Source organism: Mustela erminea, chromosome 4 (genome assembly GCF_009829155.1).
Source record: "Mustela erminea isolate mMusErm1 chromosome 4, mMusErm1.Pri, whole genome shotgun sequence".
Classification (NCBI taxonomy): Eukaryota; Metazoa; Chordata; class Mammalia; order Carnivora; family Mustelidae; genus Mustela; species Mustela erminea.
In genome coordinates, this window is record NC_045617.1 from 150,481,141 (window position 1) to 150,491,559 (window position 10,419).

At 37.2% G+C, this 10,419-nt stretch overlaps 1 protein-coding gene across 1 annotated transcript; it reads right to left on the reverse strand.

Moving 5' to 3' along the window:
* Positions 1–7,872: 7,872 nt before the first annotated feature.
* Positions 7,873–8,815, reverse strand: LOC116587872 (olfactory receptor 2J3-like). The gene is given in 2 exon segments (XM_032338387.1): positions 7,873–8,797; positions 8,799–8,815. Coding segments are annotated over 2 exon segments (942 nt in total).
* Between the last annotated feature and the right edge of the window lie 1,604 nt (positions 8,816–10,419).

A 10,419-nucleotide genomic window follows, 5' to 3' on the forward strand; every position in this document is an offset into this window, starting at 1 on the left:
CTCTCTAATACCCACCACCTGGTTCCCCCAACCTCCCACCCACTGCCCCTTCAAAACCCTCAGATTGTTTTTCAGAGTCCATAGTCTCTCATGGTTCACCTCCCCTTCCAATTTCCCTCAACTCCCTTCTCCTCTCCATCTCCCCATGTCCTCCATGCTATTTGTTATGCTCCACAAATAAGTGAAACCATATGATAATTGTTTGTATTTCTTTGGTGTTGGTTGTGATCTCTCCTCTTTCATTCATGATTTTATTTATTTGGGTTTTTTCTCTTTTATTTTTGATAAGTCTGGCCAGGGGTTTAATCAATCTTATTAATTCTTTTGAAGAACAAGCTCCTAGTTTCATTGATTTGTTCTATTGTTTTTTTAGTTTCTATTTCATTTATTTCTGCTCTGATCTTTATGATTTCTCTTCTCCTGCTGGGTTTAGGCTTTCTTTGTTGTTCTTTCTCCAGCTCCTTTAGGTGTAGGGTTAGGTTGTGTACTTGAGACCTTTCTTGTTTTTTGAGAAAGGCTTGTATTGCTATATATTTTCCCCTCAGGACTGCCTTTGCTGTGTCCCACAGATTTTGAACAGTTGTGTTTTCATTATCATTTGTTCCCATGAATTTTTTCAATTCATCTTTAATTTCTTGGTTGGTCCATTCATTCTTTAGAAGGGTGCTGTTTAGTATCCATGTATTTGGGTACTTTCCAAATTTCCTCTTGTGCTTGAGTTCTAGCTTCAGAGCATTGTGGTCTGAAAATATGCAGGGAATGATGCCAATCTTTTGGTACCGGTTGAGACCTGCTTTGTGGCCCAGGATGTTATCTATTCTGGAAAATGTTCCATGTACACTAGAGAATAATGTGTATTCTGAAATGTTATGAATATATTTGTGATGTACATCTGGTCCAGTGTGTCATTTAAGGTCCTTATTTCTTTGTTGATCTTTTGCTTGGATGATCTGTCCATTTCAGTGAGGGGAGTGTTAAAGTCCCCTACTCTTACTGTATTATTGTCTATGTGTTTCTTTGATTTTGTTATTAATTGGTTTATGTAGTTGGCTGCTCCCATGTTAGGGGCATAGATATTTAAAACTGTTAGATCTTCTTGTTGGATAGACTCTTTGAGTATGATATAGTGTCCTTCCTCATATCTTATTATAGTGTTTGGCTTAAAATCTAATTGATCTGATATAAGGATTGCCACCCCAGCTTTATTTTGATATCCATTAGCATGGTAAATTGTTTTCCACCCCCTCACTTTAAGTCTGGAGGTATCTTTGGGTCTAAAATGAGTTTCTTATAGACAGCATATTGATGGGTTTTGGTTTTTTATCCATTCTGATACCCTGTGTCTTTTGATTGGGGCATTGAACACATTTACATTCCAAAGTGGCTGAACCAACTTGCATCCCCACCAACAGTGTAAGAGGGTTCCCCTTTCTCCACACCCTTGTCAACATCTGTTGTTTCCTGCCTTGTTAAGTTTTGCCATTCTAACTGGTGTAAGGTGGTATCTCAGTGTGGTTTTGATTTTTATTTCTCTGATGGCTAGTAATGTAGAACAATGTTTCATGTGTCTGTTAGCCATTTCTTTGTCTTCTCTAGAGAATTTTCTTTTCATATCTTTTGCCCATTTCTTGACTGGATTCTTTATTTTTGGGTGTTCGTTTGAGAAGTACTTTATAGATATTGGATATCAGATCCTTATCTTTAATGTCATTTATAAATATCTTCTCCCATTCCGTGAGTTGCCTCTTAGTTTTGTTGATTGTTTCCTTTGCTGTACAGAAAATTTTTATCTTGATGAAGTCTGAAAAGTTCCTTTTTGCTTTTGTTTCCCTTGTCTTTGGGAACATGTCTTGAAAGGAGTTGCTGTGGACTAATGTACAAGAGGTAACTGCCTATGTTCTCGTCTAGGATTTTGATGGATTCCTGTCTCACATTGAGATCTTTCATGCATTGTGAGTTTAACTTTGTGTATGATGTAAGGGAATGGTCCACTTTCATTCTATATGTAGCAGTCCAATTTTCCAAGCACCATTCATTGAAGAGTCTTTTTTTCCATTGGATGCTTTTTCCTGATTTGTCACAGATTAATTGACAAGAAAGTTGAGAGTCCATTTCTGAGGTCTCTGTTCTGTTCCATTGGTCTATGTGTCTGTTTTTGTGCTAGTACCATGGTTCCAAACTCCTCTTATGAGGCCAGCATTGCCCTGCTCCGAAACCAGGCAAAGACCTCATCAAAAAGAATTACAGACCAATATCTCTGATGAACACGGATGCCAAAATACTAAGTAATAAGATCCTAGTCAATAGGATCCAACATTAAAAGGATTATTTACCATGACCAAGTGGGTTTTATGCCTGGGATGCAAGGGTGGCTCAACATTCACAAATCAGTCAATATGATAGAGCATTTAAACAAAACAAAACTCTAGAATCATATGATCCTCTCAACTGATGCAGAAAAAGCATTTGACAAAATACAGCACCCTTTTTAAAAATTTTTTATTTTATTTTTTCAGTGTTCTGAGATTCATTGTTTATGTACCACACCCAGTGCTCCATGCAATACGTGCCCTCCTTAATAATACCCACCTCCAGGCATATCCATCCCCCCACTTTCCTCCCCTCCAAGACCCTGTTTGTTTCTCAGAGTCCACAGTCTCTCATGCTTCATCTCCCCTTCCAGTTTTCCCCAATTCACTTTTCCTTTCCTTCTCCTAATGTCCTCCATGTTATTCCCTATGCTGCAAAAGTAAGTGAAACTATATGATAATTGATTTTCTCTGCTTGACTTATTTCAGTCAGCATAATTTCCTCCAGTCCCATCCATATTGATACAAAAGTTGGGTATTCATCCTTTCTGATGTATAGCACCCTTTCTTGATTAAAACTCTTCATATTGTAGGGATGGAGGGAACTTTCCTTAATTTCATAAAAACCATCTATGAAAAGTTCACAGCAAAGGAAGAATGAAACTGGATCACTTTCTTTCTTTCTTTTCTTTTTTTTTTTAAATTTTCTTTTCAGTGTAACAGTATTCATTGTTTTTGCACCACACCCAGTGCTCCATGCAATCTGTGCCCTCCTTAATACCCACCACCTGGTTCCCCCAACCTCCCACTCCCTGCCCCTTCAAAACTCTCAGGTTGTTTTTCAGAGTCCATAGTCTCTCATGGTTCACCTCCCCTTCCAATTTCCTTTAACTCCCTTCTCCTCTCCATTTCCCCATGTCCTCCATGTTATTTGTTATGCTCCACAAATAAGTGAAACCATATGATACTTGACTCTCTCTGCTTGACTTATTTCACTCAGCATAATCTCTTGAAACTGGATCACTTTCTTAAACCATACCCAAAGATAAACTCAAAATGGATCAAAGACCTTAGTTAGAGGCAGGAGTCCATCAAAATCCTAGAGGAGAAAACAGGCAGCAACCTCTTTGACCTCAACTGTAGCAACTTCTTACTAGACATGTCACCACAGGCAAGGGAAACAAAAGCAAAAATAAACTATTGGGACTTCATCTAGATAAAAAGCCTCTGCATAGTGAAGGAAACAATCAACAAAACTAAATGGCAGCCTGGGAATAGGAGAAGATATTTGCAAACGACATGTCTGTTAAAGAGTTAGTATCCAAAATCTATAAAGAACTTACTAAACTCAACCCAAAACCCCCAAATAATCTGGTCAAGAATTGGGCTGATAACATGAATGGATACTTTTCTAAAGAAGGCATCCATATGGCTAACAGAAACATGAAAAGATGCTCAATGCCACTCATCATCAGGGAAATACAAATCAAAACCAGGATGATACCACCTCACACCTGTCAGAATGGCTAAAATTAACAACACAAGACACAACAGGTTTAACTATATATTTGTGAAAACTCATTGAAATGTACATTTTAAGTGGATGGATTTTATCATATGTAAATTATACTTTGCTAGACTTGAAAAAAAGAGGACCATTTATATATTGAAAGATTGGATAGTATTCCATTGTGTATATATACCACATCTTCTTGATCCATTCATCTGTTGATGGACATCTAAGTTCTTTCCATAGTTTGGCTATTGTGGACATTGCTGCTATAAACATTCGGGTGCACGTGCCCCTTTGGATCACTACGTTTGTATCTTTAGGGTAAATGCCCAATAGTGCAATTGCTGGTTCATAGGGCAGTTCTATTTTCAACATTTTGAGGAACATGGGGGCTTAAGTGGGTAGAAGAAGAATCAATGAAACAAGATGGGATTGGGAGGGAGACAAACCATAAGTGACTCTTAATCTCACAAAACAAACTGAGGGTTGCTGGGGGGAGGGGGTTTGGGAGAAGGGGGTGGGATTATGGACATTGGGGAGGGTATGTGCTTTGGTGAGTGCTGTGAAGTGTGTAAACCTGGTGATTCACAGACCTGTACCCCTGGGGATAAAAATATATGTTTATAAAAAATAAAAAATTAATTAAAAAAAATAAAAAATAAAAATAAAAAAATAAAAACTAGATGAGAGAATAAAGCAAAATCTGCAGAGAGGGAATCCAAGTACAGCAGACCACATAATGGTAATGCACTCAGGAACCTAGGGGAAATCCAGCACATCTATTTTCTTAATTTTATGATCTATTTAAAAAGATCTAGGTTAATTACATCTAGATCTTAAAAGAGGCAAAAAACCACAACTAATATCTGAATTACAGCTACAAATGTAATGAGTTTCTAAGATACTGCTTAAAAAAAAATTGTCTGCAAACAGTGAATCATGGAGCACTATGTCAAAAACGAATGAAGTACTGTTTGGTGACTAACATAACAAAATAAAACAAAACAGAATCTATACTCAGAAAACTATAAAGTACTAATGAAAGAAATTGAGGAAGACACAAAGAAATGGAAAAATGTTCCATGCTCCTGGATTGGAAGAATAAATATTGTGAAAATGTCTATGCTACCTAAAGCAATCTACACATTTAATGCAATTCCTATCAAAGTACCATCCATCTTTTTCAAAGAAATGGAACAAATAATGCTAAAATTTATATGGAACCAGAAAAGACCTCGAATAGCCAAAGGGATATTGAAAAAGAAAGCCAACGTTGGTGGCATCACAATTCCGGACTTCAAGCTCTATTACAAAGCTGTCGTCATCAAGACAGCATGGTACTGGCACAAAAACAGACACATAGATCAATGGAACAGAATAGAGAGCCCAGAAATAGACCCTCAACTCTATGGTCAACTAATCTTCGACAAAGCAGGAAAGAATGTCCAATGGAAAAGAGACAGCCTCTTCAATAAATGGTGCTGGGAAAATTGGACAGCCACATGCAGAAAAATGAAATTGGACCATTTCCTTACACCACACACAAAAATAGACTCAAAATGGATGAAGGACCTCAATTTGAGAAGGAATCCATCAAAATCCTTGAGGAGAACACAGGCAGCAACCTCTTTGACCTCTGCCGCAAAACAAAATAAAATAAAATAAATTGTCCCTAGACCACTGTTCCTATCTATAAGCTGACTAGCTTCAACTGAACATGTCTTCCACTCTGAAGTAGAATATGCAAAGTAGATTTATTTCAAGTGGTTATGGGGGAGAATGATGTGTGTAATAAATTGGCCAAGTGATTACAAGAAAAATATGACATATTCATATTATTAAGTAGTTAAAAAAATCACACAGAAGTGTGTGATTCATCAATGTTATTAACTACCACTAGGAGTGATAAATTAAAGGATATGAATCAATTTTCTTTTAACATTAAAAATGAATTCTGCCTAGCAAAGAGTAACAATGTTTAAAAGAAAAGTTTTACTGTCTCTTCAGTATGTCATTAACTAAGTCAAAGCAAATTAAACACATACTGTGGTTTGGGTTTCTTTAATATTGTCATCTTCCTATAGGAATTACCAAATGATATTGATTTTTCAAGATTTATGGCCAGAGTACTGGTTTTATTTTAAATTTTAAAAAGGCAAACAATGAGTCATGGAACACTATATCATAAACTAATGATATGCTGTATCATGACTAACATAATAAAAAATAAAAAATAGAAAGGTACCCTATTTTTAAAATTGTGTTCAATTAACTAATATACAGTGTATCCTTAGTTTTGAAAGTTAGAGAAAAGGAGGTGGATGTGGGGATGGGGTAGTTGGGTGATGGGCATTAAGGGGAGCAAGTGATATGATGAACACTTGCTGTTCTTTGAAACTAATGAATCATTTAACATTATACCAAAAACAAACGATGTACTCTACAAAGGCTAATTGAATTTAAATTTTTTTTTAAAGATTTTATTTATTTATTTGACAGAGAGAAATCACAAGTAGTCGGAGAGGCAGGCAGAGAGAGAGAGGGAAGCAGGCTCCCTGCTGAGCAGAGAGCCCGATGCGGGACTCGATCCCAGGACCCTGAGATCATGACCTGAGCCGAAGGCAGTGGCTTAACCCACTGAGCCACCCAGGCACCCCGAATTTAAATTTTTTAAAAAGGAAATAAAATATGATGTGGCCTACTGGATATAGTGCTGCTAATTTTTCTTGTGCCCAGTACTCCACAGTAATTGAACTGCCTTTCTGAGGACTAAAATTAAAAAAAAAAAAGTAGTTTAACACGTGTGAAAAAAAAATAAATAAAAAGCTACCCTATAGCTGGATGATGGGTGAAGGAGGGCACTGAGGTAATGAGCACTGGGTGTTATATGAAACTGAGGAATCACTACGTTAACTCTGAAACTAGTAATGTGGTATATGTTAATTAAATTAAATTTCAATTTTAAAAAAGTTACCTTAATTTTTTTAAGAAATCATATTTTTATTTTTATTTTTTTCAATGTTCCAAGATTCATTGTTTATGCACCACACCCACTGCTCCATGCAATATGTGCCCTCCTTAATACCCACCACCAAAACCCCTCCAAAGCCCTGTTTGTTTCTCAGAGTCCACAGTCTCTCATGGTTCATCTCCCACTCTGATTTCCCCTACCTCATTCTCCCCCTTAATTTTTAAATTTAAATTCACTTAGCAAAGGTACAGTACATCAGTTATTTTGATATAATTTTCAGTAATTCATTAGTTCAGTATATCACCCAGTGTTCATCATCAAAGCTACCTAATTTACTAGCACCATGCCCAGTGACTTAAATAATATGACTTAAATTAAGTCATATAAAGATACTTCATTTTTCACCTTACATTTTTGTTTCTTCCACCAGAAAATGAGTTATATTTACATTAAAAAGAGTGTCTACCATTTATCATAGTGTTTGTCTATGTTAGCAAAAATGTAAGATCTAGAAGACATTTAGCTAACAAGTAAATAAATGAATGAATGAGTAGATGAACACATGTATGGGTGTTTATCCATTTGAATAGATCTTTCTTTATACTCTTCACTGTTACCAGTGTATATACCTATAGAGTAAAACACTCATATAATTTAGTATCTTAAAATAGTATGCTTCAACCAAAGAACTGTCATACAGTTTGACCACTTAGCTAAATCAAATGCCTGTTAATGACCAAAGACTCCATTCATTTGTGCCTTTGCTATATTGTTCCCCTTTCCGTAGATATTAATTCTCAGTTCATAAATTAGCACATTATCCTTAAAACCCAGGCTCTAATTTCTATGGACACTAAATATGGAATTATTAAAGTTAAAGTGGTACAAACAAAAAAAGTTTTCTTTGGATAATATTTTTAGAATAAGCCAATAAAAAGAACCCAAAATTAGGGCTGAAATTTTCTTATATATTTCCTGGGGTGTAGAACAAAATGAGTATCAAAGAATCAGGGAAACCACCCTCCAAGATGGACAAGACTCTGAACAAAAATTGCAGGATAGAAATTGTGATCTCTCTGTCACATCTCCCTCTCCTGCCCCACGAGTCTCCTTACTGCCCCTCTTACATCTTTGTTTCTCAGAGTATAGATTAGAGGGTTGAGGCTAGGCGTGACTACGGTATAAAACAGGGCAATGAACTTGCCTTGATCTTGAGACTTTCCTGATGGTGGCTGCAGATATATGCAGATGACGGGAATGAAAAAGAGGGACACAACCATAAGATGGGCTCCACATGTCCTAAAAGCTCTCTGAAGTCCGGCGGTTGACTGCATCCTCAGCACAGCCCGGGCAATGGCACTATATGAGCTGAGAATGAGGATGAGTGGTATGAGAACAAAAATGGAGCTCATGATCAAGAGGGTCAGCTCATTCACACGGGTATCAGCACATAATAATCGCAGCAGTGCTGGAACTTCACAGAAGAAATGGTCCACTTGGCGATGTCCACATAAGGGTACCCAGAAGGTAAAGGAGGAATGAAGTGCTGAGGCGGTAAAGCCACTGACCCAGGAAGCCACAGCCAACAGGTGGCAGAAACGAGGATTCATGAGGACAGCGTAATGCAAGGGTCTACAGACAGCTGCATAACGGTCATAGGACATCACCACCAGGAGGACACACTCTGTGGTTCCCAGCGCAAGGACAAAGTAAAGTTGAATCATGCAACCGGTGTAAGAGATGGTCTTTTCTGGGCCCCAGAGGTTGACCAGCAACTGAGGGATGGAGCTGGTGGTGTAGCAGAGATCCAGAAAAGAGAGGTTTGAGAGGAAGAAGTACATGGGCGTGTGGAGATGAGCATCCAGGTACGACAAGATAATGATAAACAGGTTGCCCACCAATGTCATTAAGTAGAATATCAAGATGACCACAAAGAGAGCTACCTCCAGATGAGGCCAGTTGGAAAAACCAAGTGGAACAAAGTAACCTTCAGAATTTGTATTTTCTCCCGTCATCATTCATTTTTCTCTGTACCTGAAGGAAGAATCATAAACTCAAAAGCTGCCCACTCATTGACAGTCTCCTATGTGCAGACTGGCAAAAACCTATGACATTTCTAAGTACTGCTCTTATGAAAATAGCATTTTTATAGCTTTATTTTTATGTGTCATTCAGATATTTTTCTTGTTGTGGGTAAAAAATCAATAACTTTTCAAGAGAATGAGTTCTTTTCATGCATCCCTACGTTCATATTTGGGTAAATAAAAATTAAAGATCACATCCCACACAGCCAAAAGACAATTTTCATAAAAAATAATCTTGGGGCACCTGGGTGGCTCAGTGGGTTAAGCCGCTGCCTTCGGCTCAGGTCATGATCTCAGGGTCCTGGGATCGAGTCCCGCATCGGGCTCTCTGCTCGGCAGGGAGCCTGCTTCCCTCTCTCTCTCTCCCTCCCTTTTTAAAAAAAATAATCTTTTTGAGTTTTACAAAAAGATACGCTTTCACTTTATTTACCTTTTATGTATTTCAGGGTTACTTCCTGTTTTGTGGGACAGAGAAAGGGACATCTGTAGTTTAAATAATCTTACATATAAATGGGGGTTTACCATGAGATGAAAAATAACTTAGTAACAATTTTAAAATGTCAATGTTGGGTGAAAAAAAATAAGCTTCAATTGCATTATAAGATGAACAAAATATTCTTATTTATTTATGCTAATAGCTTATATCTAGACATAAAATTGCGTGCGACTGAACTATAAGCATGTGTGTAACACACATCCAAAAATGAGTATTCACACTATGAGCTAAAATAAAGATCTTAATCCTGATTGAAAAGTGTAATAGACTGGATGTTTCAATAATAGAATGCTTCCAATCACAAATGAGACTAGAACTAGCTTTGCATGACCAAAATGAAAATACAGAGTTGAAGGAAACTGCAGAGGGAACAAGAGGAAAGAGGAGGGTGTTTGGAGCAGGAAAGAGGGTAGGAACCAGTGGTGGTGCTTGGGATTGAAAGGGTGTGAATCGCAGGCTGTGAGGCCTGGACAACAGCATGGAAAGACAGTTTCCACAAAATTTCACGTGCTTTAGAACAGCAGCTAAGACATTTGAACTCTGAGTCATAATTTATAATTATTCCACATTTTTAGGTTTTCTACGATTTCAGTTAGTGCCTCTGAATAGAAAATTAATTGAGTTTTAATGGACAAAGATTGTGAGGATTGCATAAAATCCAATTAACAATTTATCTTGTGTTTGTTCTTTTGTAAAAAAATGAAGTTACGCAACTCAAATGTACATTAATAATTTGGTTTTCAGTTGGCTTTTTCTCTTGTGTTACTAATTTTTCATAGAAAAGACAAACACTTTAATATATAGTTGCTTTTAAAAGATATAATAGCTCACACTTACATGTTCCCAAACAGTTTTCCCAGCCACATCTGCCCCTCACTCTCTGATAGAAGATGGCAAAGACAAATTCAACCAGAACAGATCCACCTGCAGTCTTTTGAGGGACTTTTACTAGCTCAAATATTGTAACCTTGAAAAAGATAAGGGATGTCTAATTGGTTGAGTTACAGCTAGAAAAATAGGACCATTGAATGTGACCCAAGACCTTA